Source organism: Chaetodon trifascialis, chromosome 16 (genome assembly GCF_039877785.1).
Source record: "Chaetodon trifascialis isolate fChaTrf1 chromosome 16, fChaTrf1.hap1, whole genome shotgun sequence".
Taxonomy (NCBI): Eukaryota; Metazoa; Chordata; class Actinopteri; order Chaetodontiformes; family Chaetodontidae; genus Chaetodon; species Chaetodon trifascialis.
This window is the reverse complement of record NC_092071.1, coordinates 10,712,875-10,729,625: the sequence shown is the minus strand read 5'-3', so window position 1 is coordinate 10,729,625 and position 16,751 is coordinate 10,712,875. Positions and strand designations below refer to the sequence as shown.

Below are 16,751 nucleotides of genomic sequence, written 5' to 3'. Positions count from 1 at the left end.
GGAGAGATCATTTGTTTGCATATACCTGATGCAGGAAGACAATTCTGAGCACACAAAGTGATATTCAACACCTCTCCAGATATTTATTTTTTCACCTGCAGGTTAATTGGTTACAACAGCGCTTTCACATCAGCGCTACACTCAAACTGGTGGAACTTCCATCTGAGCAAAGCCTTCAGTGCCTACCAATCATTTCATTCACACACAGAGGAAAGACAGGAAAACAAAACATAACAGAGTAGATAATAGCAATAATAGTTGACTTGCTCTCACCTATGCTAAGGGCATGCCTTGTTGTTTTCTAAAAAGAAACAAAGGAGGAAACTCATGTTTGGGTGCTGGGTTATGCTACATAGAAGCAGCCAAAAAGAAACAGTGCAAATGTGAGATTCGGCACCAAATTAAGAAGGAAAGTTTCCAGTGTTGTTGTAAAATCTAATCAAAGCATGTAGCATGTTCATGTCATTTAAATTAGAAAGATCTCAAAGTCTGTTTGGGCTAATTATTATCTCACCAAGGTGACTTTACAAGAATTTGGAGAATTCATGTTCGCCCCACATCATGATGGTGGGATTAGTGAAAGTTGCTCCTGGCAAGACAAATAAACAACGCTCTACAAGAAGAAAGTGACAGGTTGCTCAAAGAAGAGGTTTCAGAGGCAAGAATAAAAGCATTTATATCAAAATGAGGGGGAAAAAATGAATGAAAGAACGGGTTTTCTAGGTGGGCATGCATGCACAATAATGGCAACACCCAGAGTTTATAAAACATATCACCCAAAAAGATAAAAGAAAATACAAACTGTCTTTGGAATACTTATGTAGCTGTGTACATGTGTAGGAGGGCTTGTTAGACAAACTGTTAGACATGACCACAAACTGTTTTAAGTGTAACCACAGTGTCGAAATGACATATAAGTTACCAACATGCAATAAATGAACATCAAAACATTCATAAATATCAGGCATGTATACGTGCACATCTGCTGCAGGAGCAGTGGGTGCTCTGTCAGCTTGTTCTTTGTTGTCAGACTTTTTTTTCTCCCACTTTTAGCTTCAGAGTTGCCAGCATACCATTCTTGCTCCAATGAGACAGTTAACACATTTTCACCAAGTCTACTGCTTTAATGAGCATTTCTGAAGTTTGAATGTTTACACCATCTGCACATGCTGCTGCCAGGTCTACAATAGATTAATTATGGACTCTAGGTAACCATTAAATAGAAAGATATAGGGACATTTTTGCTTGCAAACTTGTTTTTGGATAGCTTGATGAAGACGAATCATCACTGGGTGGTGCATCATGAGGAAAACATGAGGTGTTGATTGTGATCATGTGTGATAAGATCTGCCTTTTTTTAAAAAAAATGCTTATTGTTTGCTCACATACAATATCCCACAATTCTGCTCTGTTTTTTTAAACAGCAAAATGTTTTTCAGGATTGTTAACAACGGGCCTGGTCTCGTATCTGCAAAACATCCAAAGGACGCGAACACTCCTTTCAATTAGTGGGTTCTTCTGCCTCAGCCTGCCCATCGCTTTCAGGTGTTTTAAGTGAAGCGTGCAGCCCACAGTCTCACTGACAAACACATATTTAAGACAACAGTGTCCTTCCAGCTTCATGGGAACAGTTTAGGGGAAGGTTCTTTCCTCTGTGATCTTTTGCAGAGAGTAATTTCCAGAAAGGGGTTGCACCGAGCCCTCTGCCATGAACTGGCCTCATCATGTCTCCATTAAAATCAAAAGCTACATAACATTTGACGCTGTGTATAAAATGCTAAATTGTAGCCAAGCAGCTAACTGTGTTTCTAACTTTCCTGAGTTAGTACATTAACCTCTGCTTCCTTATGTCACCACCAGCTGTTTTGTTGCTTTCACTTGGCTTTGCTGAGATGTCTTTTAATGATTTGATTGGGTCCTTAAACCTCCTTGATTTAACTCTCCGTGGATAACCCTGACATGGATGAGTATCACATACACTCTAAAAGTGTGTTAGCGCACACAGGGAAACATCGGCAGTCCAATATTCACTCTCCTGTTATGCACTATAGGCTCCAACAACTCCTTGAGGAAATACCTGTCTCTAGCTGCTAAACACTCCACTGTGTTCACCAGCTGGTCCCTTGGCTTGTGTGGGTGTCATTTGGTGCTGGGCAGGGTGTGTACAGGGGGTTTTTAGAGCTTTTTCACTGAAACCAGCTGCCTTCTGTTGGCTGAAAACAACACTGATTACACCCTTCATATTACACATAGTCATTTGACTCGTTCATACAGAAAGATTGATTATAGCAGCTTTAAAGGCAATGGGACACACGAGTACAGCTGTTTGCTGTGTGGGTTTATGTTACTGTGATGCACTTGTGATGATGGTGTGTCTGTTTACTCCTGCATCTCCCAAAACGTATGTGTCAGGCAAAGCAGGGAACAGATTCATTCTCTGCTTTGCAGTGTTTATATCAATTGGTAATATTTAGCTCTCTACTGCAATAGAAATTTAGGCCTCCAAGCTCACATGAGTTATTATTTTCTGGTTCAGTTTTAAGCCTCTGTTTGTACATGTTTTAACTGAACTGTTTCTTGTATCTTGTCTCTTTTATGAACTGTATTCATATACTTGTATCAATTCATTGCTTTATTTGTATATTTCAATATTAAATCTGGAGGCACCACATACGAAGAGTCAGTGCTCCAATAGATGAAAGAAAGCAGATCTTGCTTGCAGCCAACCACCAGGTTAATTGCCTAGTACCTACAATGGAATGCCTTTTTCATTTATTGTAGATTTGCATACTAACATCTTGTTTGAAGTCAAACCTTGAAGCCGGTCTACAAGGACTAGCATGTCAAGGTTAAGTCCATACAAAACAGGAGAGGCGTTTGGATAACATCACACAGAAATGTGCTGGCTAAAACATTGCAAATGCCCCTGCATGGACAGATTAACTGAGCCATTCCACCTCACTGAGCTGCTTTAATGTAAAATCCTCAAGTTTTCCTAGTTTTCAGAGTTTGCCTGGAAAGTTTTATCCTTACATTTGCTCCCCTGATTGAGGGGATTTTCCTTGAGCTGCACATAGTTTGGGCCTTTAAATGTAATGAGGTTAGAAGGGCTTCCTCTATCTCTGGCTTCATAGAGGGAGTGAATCATCTTCAGGTGGATGTTATGTTGGAGAGTACCTGTAAAGTAAGTATCTGGTGACAGTTTATTATGTGTAAACACTGTGATGGGACTTGTTAAAGTTATGTACACTCATTGACTGCATGCCAGATGTGCATCAGTCTCAGATTTTGTGCAGTTCAGCACTGGTGAAGCCAGTCAGATCTGGCAGATCCGGCAGATCTGGCAAACAGTGACTTAACCTAAAGGCATGACATTTTAGGTAATATGCACACCCAGACACATTGACCAGAAAATGATTTGTTACCTGGTTTAATTACAGAGCTGGCAGCTGGTTGGCAGGGATCAGCATGGCTACACACTGAAAAACAAAGAACATCAATGTCAAGATTGGCATGAGGTTAGACTTCAAGGACTTCACATGCATTTAAGCATTTCATGTATACATGTTACAACAACTACAAGTGCATTTACTCAGTGCTTTACTACATATTTGAAGCACTTACATTTTCATCTCAGTTTACTCCAATTCAGAAGGAAATATTGACCTTTTAATACACACAGTGTACACAGAGTGGGAGAGATTTGGAGCTACAAGAAGCCCAGAGGCTCATTTTTGTGCTGAGGACCTCTAAACAGTTTAACGCAGCCCCAAACATGATGTGCACCACAAATAATCTTATGGGATGCCAGGTTTCAGTGTTTATTGCATTCTTTTATGATAGCTTTGCTTGGATCTTTCCATCTTTTCCCACAATTGTGATCTGTGACACAAAGCAAACTGTTTTATTTGCATAAACTAGTGTTTTAGACAGGTCTGTGCAGGTAACGTTGTTTATCAGCTTCACTGCGGATCCGATTCACATTTCCACCCTCACGCTCCACCTGCTGAATAAACAACTGAGTAACTCTGAACCAAATCAAAGCACAGAGGAGGAAAAAAAAAAAAAGGTGAAAGTACTTACTTACAGTCAGCAAATCATTAGACTGGGCCAATAAACAGCAGGAGACAAGAAAAGGGTCTGAAAATAATACAAAACACAGGTTATCACTCAGTCAAACATTATAAGTGATATGTATGCAATGTATAAGAGAATTCATAACATACACATGAAGGTTAACCCTTCAGGGCTGAAGCACACTCATTAATCTGCATTATTTAATAGTGCAAACACACCAATGTCTCAACACTACTGTGTCTTCATCAGAGTCAGATGGACAGACAAATGGCAATCACACATAGAGTCAATCTAGAGTGAAACAGTTACACTGTCAAGGATTACATGATTACATTTTTGATTACGTCTTTAAAATCTGTCAATTTTGAAACTATGAAGCTTTTCTCATGATAACCATTGATCTATTAACTTGCAATAGCATGTCTAACATGCAGGGTTTGATTTGACCAACTGTCAATGCTGAATATGCAAAACTCATTTTATTTGCATTGGACATGTTTTGAGATGGTGCACGGTGGTGCAGCAGGTAGTGCGCGTGCCTCACAACAAAAGGTTGCTGGTTCGATCCCCAGACGGACCTTTCGGTGTAAAGTTTGCATGTTCTTCCCGTGCATGCGTGGGTTCTCTCCGGGTACTCCGGCTTCCTCCCACAGACCAAAAACATGCTCATTAGGTTAATTGGTGACTCTAAAATTGCCTCTAGGTGTGAGTGTGAGTGTGAATGGTTGTTTGTCTTCTGTGTTGCCCTGCGATCGACTGGCGACCGGTCCAGGGTGTACCCCACCTCTCCCCCGTTGACAGCTGGGATAGGCTCCAGCTCCCCCGCAACCCCGAAAGGGATAGGCGGTATAGAAAATGGATGGATGGATGGATGTTTTGAGATAAGAGAAAAAAGAATTTTTGTTGAACTCAATTTCTTGTGGCTGTGTACATCTTTAGCACAAGGTGCAATATTTTTATATGTTATGTCATGTTAGCTTGACCTCATGTTCCTGATGTCTCTCCTCACTTGACTTTTCCTAATTTATTCTATGGAGCAGTGAAACACAGGTTTCCACATTATGGGCAATAAAGTTCCTCACTAATGCAAAGTCACCAGACTGTATTTTTTCAATAGGGTCAAATAGGGTTTTTGATTTGAGGTTGGGTAGGTTGACTGACAAAAGACTAAAGTAAGCAGGGTGTTCATCAGGATGGTTTTAGTTCATTTGCTTGAAGAACTTAAGACTGGTGTTCTTTGGGTCTAGTTCATGGAGAATTAACCAAAGCAGGTTGGGGGCTTGTCTTCTTTCTGAGACACCTTGTTTTTAATAGGCAAGATAGGTGCTTAATCATATGGAGGTCCTAATGACAAAACCTAGCAATGGCACAAATACAACAACAAATCTATGCTCATGGTCAGTAAACATGCAGATGAGTTAAAACAACGTTAAAGAAGTGCAGGGGGGCAAATGAGCTACGAGCCAAGTATTTTGATGCCAAAAAGTTGAGTTTGGGCACAAAACAGTTTGTCTGTGTTTTGCATCAGTTTTGAGGGGTTTTCTTAGTAACTGTTGTTTGAAGAAATTGGTCCAACATTGAATTCAGTGCTCAGGATTTGAGTTTTCTCAAGATATAAATTGAACACTGCTTTCATACACGAAAGGCTTAAATGGATAAATAGTAATTAAACATCCACCCCCCCATTGTTCTGTTGTTATCATGTTCATATGCCAGGATTTGGCATTCATCTTGTCCATGTTAATCTGTGCCTACACCTGATATTGCACCCATGTTGTGCAACGTGCAACCTTTACTTCAGGTTGCTCTGCCAAGTCTGACTGGGTGTTGACTTAATTGGCAATGAGCCATTCAGTTCTTGGTTTCTATGGTATGCAGTCAATGTGTATAAATTAGATGCAGTGTTTCTTCTTCAGGCACTTTGTCTTTGGACTTCACAACAGCTGCAAGAATCAAGTGTAACAGGTAAAAGCTGAATTTGCATGTTACTTGTCTTTCATTTGCTAAGTTCAGTTTTACCTGAAAGGTGCTGACCAGTTGCTGTTTATCTGATTTCAGACACTCTGCTCTCCACCATGACAACCATCTGCGTGGAAATGATTCTATCTTCCTATGAGGATGGAGATGACGGAAGCCCTTCTAACCCTCTCAAGTTTAAAGACCAAGACTATGAGCAGATCAAGGAAGCTCTTCTCAGTGAAGGGGGGAAATTTGAGGATGACCTTTTCCCAGCAAACCTTGAGAGTCTGGGAGAACTTGAGGGTTTCACACAAGAGAGGCTCAGTGAGGTGGAGTGGCTTAGACCACATGTAAGTCTACTTAAACATAATATAAAATGTTCAAATTGAAGTCGTGTTTTTGAAAGAAAAGGCTCATATGTCTCTAACCTTTTATAGGATCTTAATCCTGATGCATCATTCATCATGGATGGGGTTTCGAGGTTTGACTTCAAACAAGGAGAAGTTGGTATGCAAACTTGAAGAACTCTGAATATCCTCCTCAACATTTGTGATTGCAGTATGTGGTTGACAGTAAAGCTCAGGCAAAAAGCCTTTGCCAGTGAAGGATTAGGTTAATTCTCTGGTGGTATGGTAATGTGTTTTGTGGTTGCCTGCAGGGAATTGCTGGTTCCTCTCATCTATTGGAGCGTTGACTTTTCGTAAGTCGCTGATGGAACAAGTGGTGCCCCAGAATCAGAGCTTCAAGGATAACTACGCTGGGATATTTCACTTCAAGGTAAAGCAATCTTTTCTTGTCAGTCAGTAAACTAAGAAGCCAAACAATCCTCAGCGGATCATGGAATATTTGTAGAATGTCTTATTCACGACAACGCCTCAATTTCTCTTTTGAAGTTTTGGAGATTTGGGAAGTGGGTGGATGTTGTCATCGATGACTTGCTGCCAACACACAATGGGGTACCTGTGTCAGTTTCCTCCAGTTCTGGAAAAGAGTTCTGGGCCCCTCTGATGGAGAAGGCATACGCCAAGTATGTGATGATTTATGCGCACTGTACACTGAAATGAAAATACACAAAAATCAGAGAGCCAAGTGTCTAAAAATGTCATATCCACATCACCTCTATAATAATTCCTTGGCCCATTTCCTCTCTGTCTTTGTTTAAAGATCTTTGACACACTTGTTAACAGAGGCAAGAACATAAAAAATGTCTCAGGACAAAACCACGAAATCAGCAGTGCTAGATTCAAAGGTGGCCGTTTATTTTTTTGCTTCAGGATTTGTGGATCTTACGGAGACATGATCGCTGGAAGACCATCTGAGGCCTTCAAAGACTTCAGCGGGGGTGTCTATGTGCACTACACTCTATCCAAGAGCCCATCTGACCTGTGGGATATCATGGACAGAGCCTTCCAGTGCAGGACCATGATGGGATGTAGTTCTTTTGGTGAGGTAAAAGACAGAATTAGGTTTTATTATTTTAAGACATGGAGGTCCAAAATCACCATCATCCACTGTAAATGTGTGAAATGCATCTGTTTCAGGACAAAGGGAAACAAGTTTTTGAACAGCTCGGTGTGGTGGATGGTCATGCCTTCGCTGTGACTAAAGTCAAGCGGGTTTGTACATTACCAAGCATGTGTATAAGTACTGTCAGCCATTTTCACCTTGACTGTGAAACATCTGGTGATGATGATGATGATGATGATGATGATGATGATGATAATGATGATGATTGATCTGACAGGTGGAGAGTGAGGGGACGAGTGTGAATCTGGTGAGAATCTGGAACCCGTGGGGTGAGAAAGAGTGGAGCGGAGACTGGAGTGACAAGTAAGGAGCAGTGAAGCTGCAACACAGTCAGTCTTAATGAAATGGTGTTACCTGCATGTAGTGAACAGTCCGGCCCTCCTCATGATGACCCCTGTAAAGTACTTTGCTGATTTGTGTCACAGGTCACACTTGTGGACCACTGTGAGCGAAGAGGACCGTGACGAGTGTCTGAAAGTGCGCGACGACGGAGAATTCTGGTAAAACATTGAAAAAAAGAAAACATTTAATGACTGCTGTTGTTTTTGGTTTATTGGGGGGGGGGGGGGGGGGGGGGGCAAATGTTTCCTGATCTGCAGCAGGTTCCTGGAACAGTAGAGGGTGCTGTATTTTTTTCCCCTCTGCATAAACAGAAGACTAACTCAAATCCAGATAATGAAAAAATAAGAGATGTGTCAGGAGGGGTCAAGAGGCCACAGTCATTCACAATGGGTGGAGCCAAGCAGAAGAAATACTGTGCAGCTACAGTATTTAATCCAAAAGGTAGCATTAAAGCAAACAATCAAATGATAATCATGATAATAATAAACAGCTAGAAGCCCATGCCAACATTCATGAACTACCGTGTACAGTTTGGGGATTAAATATGAATTTAATTATTCCTATGAATTATATTTCAGAGGACCAGACTGACTCCCCTCAGCACTGCCCAGCATGCAACAGTACAAACAATTCAGGATTCCTGAGTGTTGCTGAACTGTTTTATCTCATTTTGCTTTTGCAGGGCATTATATGTTGAGGGCAGATAGTGGTGGTGACGTTTGTGATTTATTATGTTCAAATTAAGAACAACTATTTAACTGTTATTTCATTGTGACCCCCAAAGCGTTATCAGAGAAGTGTGAGCTCCTGGTGAGACTCAGTGGGTCAGCTGATTAAAGCAAATTGGATGACAGGACAGGTGAACATAGTGACCTGTGGTGACCCCTTGACTGCGTCCGGTCAGTGCTCACGAACTGATCTGCTGCAGGTTGAGAAATATGACTGAGTTTATCGCTGAAAACTTGATTGTTATCTACCACTGCTTCAGGATTAAGATGGAGGACTTTCGTCAGTATTTCGAGGACATGGACATCTGCTGCAACAGCCCCAACTTTGTGGAAGGTGATGACCGCCACTGGAATTGTTATGTGAAAGAAGGCCGCTGGGAAGCTGGAGTATCTGCTGGAGGCTTCAGCAATGGCAGAGGTGAGGTTCGATATTATAATTAATCATAATAATTATTGTTATAACCAGAGTGCGTTACTGCATATTCATGTAGCCCCGGCACACTTGGTGACTGCTGAAATCTGTGGTGATTTCTTATAAAGGCTTCCAGTCCTTAACTGGAGTCTGTATTTTTCTAATGCCTAATTAATAAGCTAATGATATGCTCTTGGATTTGGAATTAATGCTAATTTCCTACTGGAAGTTATGTAAAAAGCTAGCTGCTAATGCTAACATTTGCAATTTACAATACAGCAGAGAAACTTCAATCCTATCTTTGATTTACACTTTTGCTCTTGAGGTTTTTTGGAAAGGGAAAAAAGACACAACCCTGCAAGCTCTTAAGGAGAATCACTTTCACTATTTACATATCTCTTCTGCAAACCCAAAGCTTGACAGGTCTGCCATGTTTTACTGTCGCTGAGCAAAACTTTGGACAATCACTGTTCAGAGGAGGCTAAGCCAAAAGTCAGCTGGAAAAACAAAATAAAGGAAAGTAACAGATCTGTCAGTGCTGTGACCACCTCATACTTTTTCCTCAGATGACTTCTGGACCAATCCACAGTACCGTCTCACAGTGGAGGAGGTGGACGGGTGGAGCGAGGGAGACAAGAACATCTTAGTGTCTCTGATGCAGAAGCATGATGAAGAATATCGCAGCAAAGTTTCGTATCACTACATTGGGTTCTACCTCTACAAGGTCAGTGGCTTGTTATGTTTGTGTGTTCCTGACCTGTGAATAAGATATACCCATGGTCAGCAGGTGATTTGCTCAGTTTCAATGGAGGGGTAGGGCCCAATGGGAGCCGCTAACGTGAACTCAACCCCTCGGCCCGAGCATGCTCTCTGCTGCTGGGGGATGGCAGGTAAGCAGTGGGGGATTTATTTTGCTTAATGTGCTAACAAGAGAGATGACAACCCCCTCAACACCCGCTGCACATTTTTGTTGTGTATTTCTGATACTGTGTCAATAGCAAACCATCTAATCTGACATCCTCATCCTTCTTTCTAAACAGCTGCCACCAGAGGTAATCAATATATTTTTCTATTACAGAATTAATCAATGACATACATTTAGTCTTGATGTAGAGTGAATGCCCCATTCGTAATCTTGTGTAATTTTGCAGACTCCCCAAGGGAAACTCCCAAGTTCAGTGCTCCTGTATGTGAATCCTTATACCAGTTACCTCTCGCCGGCAAGAGAATTCACTGAGTTGCACAGCTTGGAGCCGGGGGAATACGTCATCATTCCCTGCACAGATGAGCCCGGCCAAACTGCAGACTTCCTCCTCACAGTCTACTCCAAGGGAGAGGCCAAGCTACAGCTGAGCGACGACTACTGAGAAACGGCTGATGCTTGTCAGGGTGCTTGGGCAATTTCTAATCATTAAGAGCAATTTATAATCCTCTGATTGATGTTAAACTACTCAATTCATTTGTGCTTATGAATGACAAATAGAATTCAGTGAAACAAATCAACAGTAGGCCATTTATAATTTCTGAATTCATATTTAAAAACCATTTACCATTTGGTTTTACCTACCTACACACACACACACACACACACACACACACACACACACACACACACACACACACACACACACACAGATGTCACCTTTGCAGTAAAATGGACTTCCTTGTGGGGTTTCAAAAACAAGTTACACCACTGTTTTCAATGATCAGGTGTTTTTGTGCTTTATTACAATATGCCAAACATTTAATCTGCTTTTCTGCTTTTTGCAAAAATGTCTTTCAACAACATCTTCAGAACAGAGTGAGTCCTCTTGCATTCTGAAGAAGAGAGAACCAGATTAGTCTTGGAATAAGAGAAAATGTACTCAGAGTTGAATAAAACTGCTTGGAAAATCTGTAGTCACAACTTGTCATTCATGCCATCTATAGTGTCACCACCCCCACAGCTAACCCCTTTTAATTTATATAATCCCTCTTTGTTACCACGCAGCTGACAATTTCCAGACACTTCTCATTTATTTAATACAATTTATTTGCTCACTTTTTCCTTCCATCATGCTGCAAATATTTTCAGATTATACCAGACTACGAGTGGCGATGGAGCCTAAACTAAGTCCAAGGAAATTGGAAAAGGAACAATGCTCTACTAAACTTTACATTTTCCCAATTTATGAACATATAGGAGATTTCGACCCTTTTGAAACAGGCACATTTATATGAATGATATTTCATGCAAAAAACATGCACACATCTGCAGACTTCTGTGTAACAGGTTCACTGTCCTGAGTTTGAGTGGATGATCTTTGTATTTACTGCTGCAATGACCCAGTTTCTCCTGCAGGGGTCATCCTGAGAAGCCCTTTTGAGCCCTTTTGTGGAAATGACATTTCCACAATGCAGACATTTGCTGGTCCTCTTGTAAAAGGACATGCTCATTGTTATTTTCTACTTGCAAATCAATCACATGACTGTCTTACCACATGTAGTTTTGCAGGTATAACTCAGGCAGAGTCGTTGGAACCACTGGAATCAAATCTGAAGGATAAGAAAGGAAATTAGTCTGCAGGTTATTCCATGCAGACGTTCTGTGTGATACTGCCATTTAATGTTCAGAAAACCGAGTCAACACTAAACAATCTGCCGGTAATTCCAGCTATTTCAGTTTAGATTTCATCATAACAAGGGAGAGCTGGCACTTGGGTGTTACAGTTTGAAAGCTACCTGTCAAATTCACTCCAGAGCAGACTTCAAGGGGACAGGATCAGACGGGCAGAAAGACTCCTGCAATACAACAAATGTGGAAAAATTAGGACAAATGTAGTTTGAAAACCAGCCTGCTTTAAGCAGAAAAGTGGATTTGAGACCATTGTCGGTTGTCGCATCTGACGGTCCAGAACAAGCCTGAGCCAGCCCTAACTATAAGCTTTATCAAAAAGGAAAGTTTTAAGCCTACTCTTAAATGTAGAGACAGTGTCTGCCTCCCAGACAAAGACTGGAAGATGGTTCCACAGGAGAGGAGCTTGATAGCTAAATGCTCTGGCCCCTGTTCTGCTTTTGGAGACTTTAGGAACCATAAGTAGGGCTGCATTCTGGGAACGCAGTGTTCGAGTTAAGATAAGATGGTGCCTGGCCATTTATGGCTCTGTAAGCAAGGAGGAGAATTTTAAATTCTATTCTAAACTTTACAGGGAGCCAGTGCAGAGTGGCTAATATCGGGGAAATATGATCTCTCTTCCTTGTTTTTGTCAGAACACATGCTGCAGCACTCTGGAGCAACTGGAGAATATTCAGCAACAAATTTAGACAGCCTGATAGTGAGGAATTGCAATAATCCAGCCTGGAAGTTATGAATGCATGGACTATTTTTTCTGCATCATTTTGAGAGAAAATATGCAAAATTTGTTTTACATGGGAGTCAAAGGACATGTCCTGATCAAAGATAACTCCCAGATTCTTTACAGTGGTGCCCCACGCACCCCAAAAGACCTCAGCCTCCTGAGCAGATACAGTCTGCTCTGTCCTTTTCTATAAAGTGCAGTGGTGTTATGAGTCCAGTCCAGTTTGTTGTTCAGATGAACACCCAGGTACTTATAAGATGTCACCATCTCAATGTCCTTTCCCTGGATGTTCACTGGCAATGGGGAAGAGTATGGGCGCCGATGGAAGTCCACAACCAGCTCCTTGGTTTTTCCAGAATTAATCAGGAGGTGGTTCTGCTAGCACCAGTCCACAAAATCCTAGATGAGACCTCTGTATGACCTGTTGTCCCCATCTGTGATGAGGCTGACAATGGCAGAGTCATCAGAGAACTTCTGCAGGTGGCAGGTGGGTGGCAGGTGAAGAAAAGTCAGCCATATAGAGGGTGAAGAGGAATGGTGCCAGCGCCGTTCCCTGGGGGGCCCCTACACTGCAGAGGACAGTCCCTGACACGCTGTCCCGTGTCCTCACATACTGTGGGCGGTTGGAGAGGTAGTCCATTATCCAGCATGTGAGGTGTTGGTCCACCTCTGAAAGCTCCAGCTTGTTTCTCAGGATCACTGGCCTGATGGTGTTGAAAGCACTGCTGAGGTCCAGGAAAAGGACCCGAACAGAGCTCCCAGGCAACTCCAGGTGAGACAGGGCTCGATGGAGGAGAAAGATGAGGGCATCATCCACTCTGATGCCAGGCTGATACACGAACTGCAGCGGGTCCATGGACGATCTCACCAGGGAGCGCAGGTGGGCAAGGACCAGCCACTCCAGGGCCATCATGAGGTGGGATGTTAGGGCCACCGGCCTGTAGCAGGTAGGGTCCTTGGGATGTGGGGTCTTTGGCACAGGTACCACCCAGGGCGTCTTCCAGAGGCATGGCACCCTTCCCAGTCTCACGCTCAGGTTGAACAGATGTCCAATGATCCCGCTTGTTTATGGTCTAGTACTATAACTTCAGTTTTGTCCGAGTTTAGCATCAGAAAATTGCAGGTCATCCAGGTCTTTATGATATGAGGATCAGTACCTCTAAATCTGAGGCCATGGTTCTCAGCAGGAAACCGATGGATTGCCCACTCCGGGTAGGGAATGAGTCCTTGCCCCAAGCGAAGGAGTTCAAGTACCTCGGGGTCTTGTTCACGAGTGAAGGGACAATGGAACATGAGATTGGTCGGAGAATCGGAGCAGTGGGGGCGGTATTGCGTTCGCTCTACCGCACCGTTGTGACGAAAAGAGAGCTGAGCCAGAAGGCAAAGCTCTCGATCTACCGGTCAATCTTCGTTCCGACTTTCACCTATGGTCATGAGGGCTGGATCATGACCGAAAGAACTAGATCCCAGATACAAGCAGCCGAAATGGGTTTCCGCAGGATGGTGGCTGGCGTCTCCCTTAGAGATAGGGTGAGAAGCTCAGTCATCCGTGAGGGACTCGGAGTACAGCCGCTGCTCCTTTGCATTGAAAGGAGCCAGTTGAGGTGGTTCGGGCATCTGGTAAGAATGCCCCCTGGGCGCCTCCCCAATGAGGTGTTCCAATGGGAGGGGACCACGGGGAAGACCCAGGACTAGGTGGAGAGATTATATCTCCACACTGGCCTGGGAACGCCTCGGGATCCCCCAGTCAGAGCTGGTTAATGTGGCCTGGGAAAAGGAAGTTTGGGGTCCCCTGCTGAAGCTGTTGCCCCCGCGACCTGACCCCAGATAAGCGGTGGAAGATGAGTGGTGATGATGATGAATGATGAGCCATTTCCTTTCTATTCTTTATGAAGTTTGCTTTAATTTGCGGGTTTGAGGGGTATACCATGGAGCTAACCTCCTCTGTTTTATTATCTTCTTTTTTAGGGGGGCAACAGAGTCAAGTGTCATATGCAATGAACCTGTAGCACTATCAACCAGGTAGTCAATTTGGGAGGGACAAAGGTTAGCATCGGAATCCTCTGTTGTATTAAGACATGGCATTGAATTAAATGCTGATGGGATCATATCCTTAAATTTAGCTACAGCACTATTAGACAGGAGTCTGGTATAAGAATTTTTGCCTACTGGCTCGTAGTCTGATAATATGAATTCAAAGGTTATTAAATGATGGTCCGATAAAAGAGGATTCTGTGAGGAGACTATTAAGTCTTCAATCTTAATGCCATATGTCAGAACAAGGTTGAGGGTGTGGTTAAAACAGTGAGTCAGTTCATGTACATTCTGACGGAAGCCAACTGAGTCTAATACTGAGATAAACACAGTGCTAAGGCTGTCATTGTCAATGTCGACATGTACATTAAAGTCACTTACAATAATTACTTTATCTGCTTTAAGGACTAAACCTGATAGAAACTCAGAGAACTCAGCTATAAAGGCTGCACTGTTTTCCATTTTTCATGAGAAAGAGAGAGAACAAAGCTTTCAAATGAGTTATAGTCAAGTTTAGGTTTAGGGTTTATTAAAAGGCTTGAGTCAAAAATGGCTGCAACTCCACCTCCTCGGCCACTGCCTCAAGGAATGTGAGTATTAATATGGCTCGGAGGAGTAGCTTCATTTAGGCTCACATACTCTTCAGGATACAGCCAGGTTTCAGTCAGACAAAATAAATCAATATTACGGTCTGATAGTAACTCATTTACTATAACAGCTTTAGAGAGAGATCTGATGTTAAGGAGTCCACATTTAATTCTCCTATCTTGTTGTACTGTTGTAGTGGTTGTTTTAATTCTTATTAGATTTTTATGTTTAACTCCTCTTCTCTGCACTTTTGGTTTTCTTAGTTTCCATGGCCAGGGGGCAGACACAGTCTCCATGGAGTGTTGGGTGGGTAACTGTTCTAATGGAAGCGCAGAGAAGCGTGTAGGACTGCAGCTCTGCCTCCTGGTCTCAACTCTGAGTTGTCAGGGGCTAGGTTCATAAATAGAATCGGTCAGATGTCGAGAGATGAGAGCTGCTCCCTCCGAAGTGGGATGGATGTCATCTCTCCTAATCAGACCAGGTCTTCCCCAGAAAGTCTGCCAATTATCAATGAAGCCCACACCATTTGCTGGACACCACCTCGACAGCCACCGATTTACATCAGTGGAAGTGAATTATCAAACTGACCTGAGTCTTGACTTTCCATCATCGAGAACAGGCCGCTTGTGAGCAGTCTTAAAAAAGAAAAATAAATCCAATACTGTAAGTAACATTCATATACAGTTTGAAATGTTCAGGCAACATGTTCAGTTTGAGGCTCAGAACAGTGAATATGAAACATCGTCAGTTGTTGCATCAGATGGCACTTCCTATTCACAGGTTTCATCACTGACACAAGTGCTTTGAGACATCAGATGGTTCACCTCTCACAGACACGAGACCCTCATGTATCCCATATTGGATGTGTTGACCTTGTGCAAAGAGCTGCCAGACTGATGTCCACCTGAGGAAACACAAGGCATTCAGTGTTGTGAAGTGAACCTTTTGGTACCAGAGGCAGACATTATAACCAGTATCAGTCAAATGTTGATTTGAAAATTCTAGCAAATACCATTCAGCATCTTTATTGTTTGATTTGACCAACTGTAAAAGCTGAATATGCAAAACTCATTTTATTTGCATTAGACATGTTTTGAGATAAGAGAAAAAAGAATATTTGTGGAACTCAATTTCTTGTGGCTGTGTACATTTTTCTCACAACGTGCCTGTGAATATTCTCATTCATCCAGGTCATTGTCAGCTTCAGGGCATTCACTCGTTCGCAATTGGACTTTGTCAGTTTGTCTTGGAAGACGTTTCGCCTGTCATCCGAGCAGGCTTCATCAGTTCATATGCATCAGACTAGATAGGACAGATCTAGTCTAATGAAATGGTGTTAGATTCAACTATTTATCCTCTAAGTGAGGCCAACCCCAAAACCAAGGATGGTATCACTCTATTATGAGGCAAACGATCCCCCATTAAGGCGGGGTAGGGTGCAACCCTTGGGTGTCAACGACAGTCATCTGCCTCGTTAGTGTCCCATTCTTGTCATTGGGAGGCTCCTTGAGCCATGTGTGTATGGCTTTGTTTTTTATTTTCAGAGGCTAAATCTTTGAATCTCTTTGGAAGAGATTAAAGGACAGCATTGTATGTGGGAGATAGGTGGGGTCTCAGACCTCCCTCTCTGTTCAGAGACGGTTTTTCAACCTTGACATAGATGGCTTCTCTCACTCCTCTTTCAAACCATCTGTCTTCTCTGTCCAGAATGTGCACATTTTATCCTCAAAGGAGTGTGCTTCCTCC

At 42.5% G+C, this 16,751-nt stretch overlaps 1 protein-coding gene and 2 non-coding genes across 3 annotated transcripts; 1 reads left to right on the top strand and 2 right to left on the bottom strand.

Annotated features, from left to right (window-relative positions):
- Window positions 1-6,152: 6,152 nt before the first annotated feature.
- Window positions 6,153-10,412, top strand: LOC139345014 (calpain-1 catalytic subunit-like). The gene is made up of 11 exons (XM_070983461.1): window positions 6,153-6,386; window positions 6,474-6,543; window positions 6,695-6,813; window positions 6,930-7,063; window positions 7,311-7,485; window positions 7,578-7,652; window positions 7,781-7,866; window positions 7,989-8,063; window positions 8,894-9,051; window positions 9,612-9,769; window positions 10,197-10,412. The coding sequence occupies exons 1-11, from the start codon at window positions 6,153-6,155 to the stop codon at window positions 10,410-10,412; spliced, it is 1,500 nt and encodes a 499-aa protein (XP_070839562.1).
- Window positions 10,413-11,652: 1,240 nt separating this feature from the next.
- Window positions 11,653-11,724, bottom strand: LOC139345317 (small nucleolar RNA SNORD65). The gene has a single exon (XR_011603206.1). It is a non-coding gene; the product is annotated as a small nucleolar RNA SNORD65 (small nucleolar RNA).
- Window positions 11,725-15,727: 4,003 nt separating this feature from the next.
- LOC139345308 (small nucleolar RNA SNORD49) lies at window positions 15,728-15,799 on the bottom strand. The gene has a single exon (XR_011603198.1). It is a non-coding gene; the product is annotated as a small nucleolar RNA SNORD49 (small nucleolar RNA).
- Window positions 15,800-16,751: the final 952 nt, after the last annotated feature.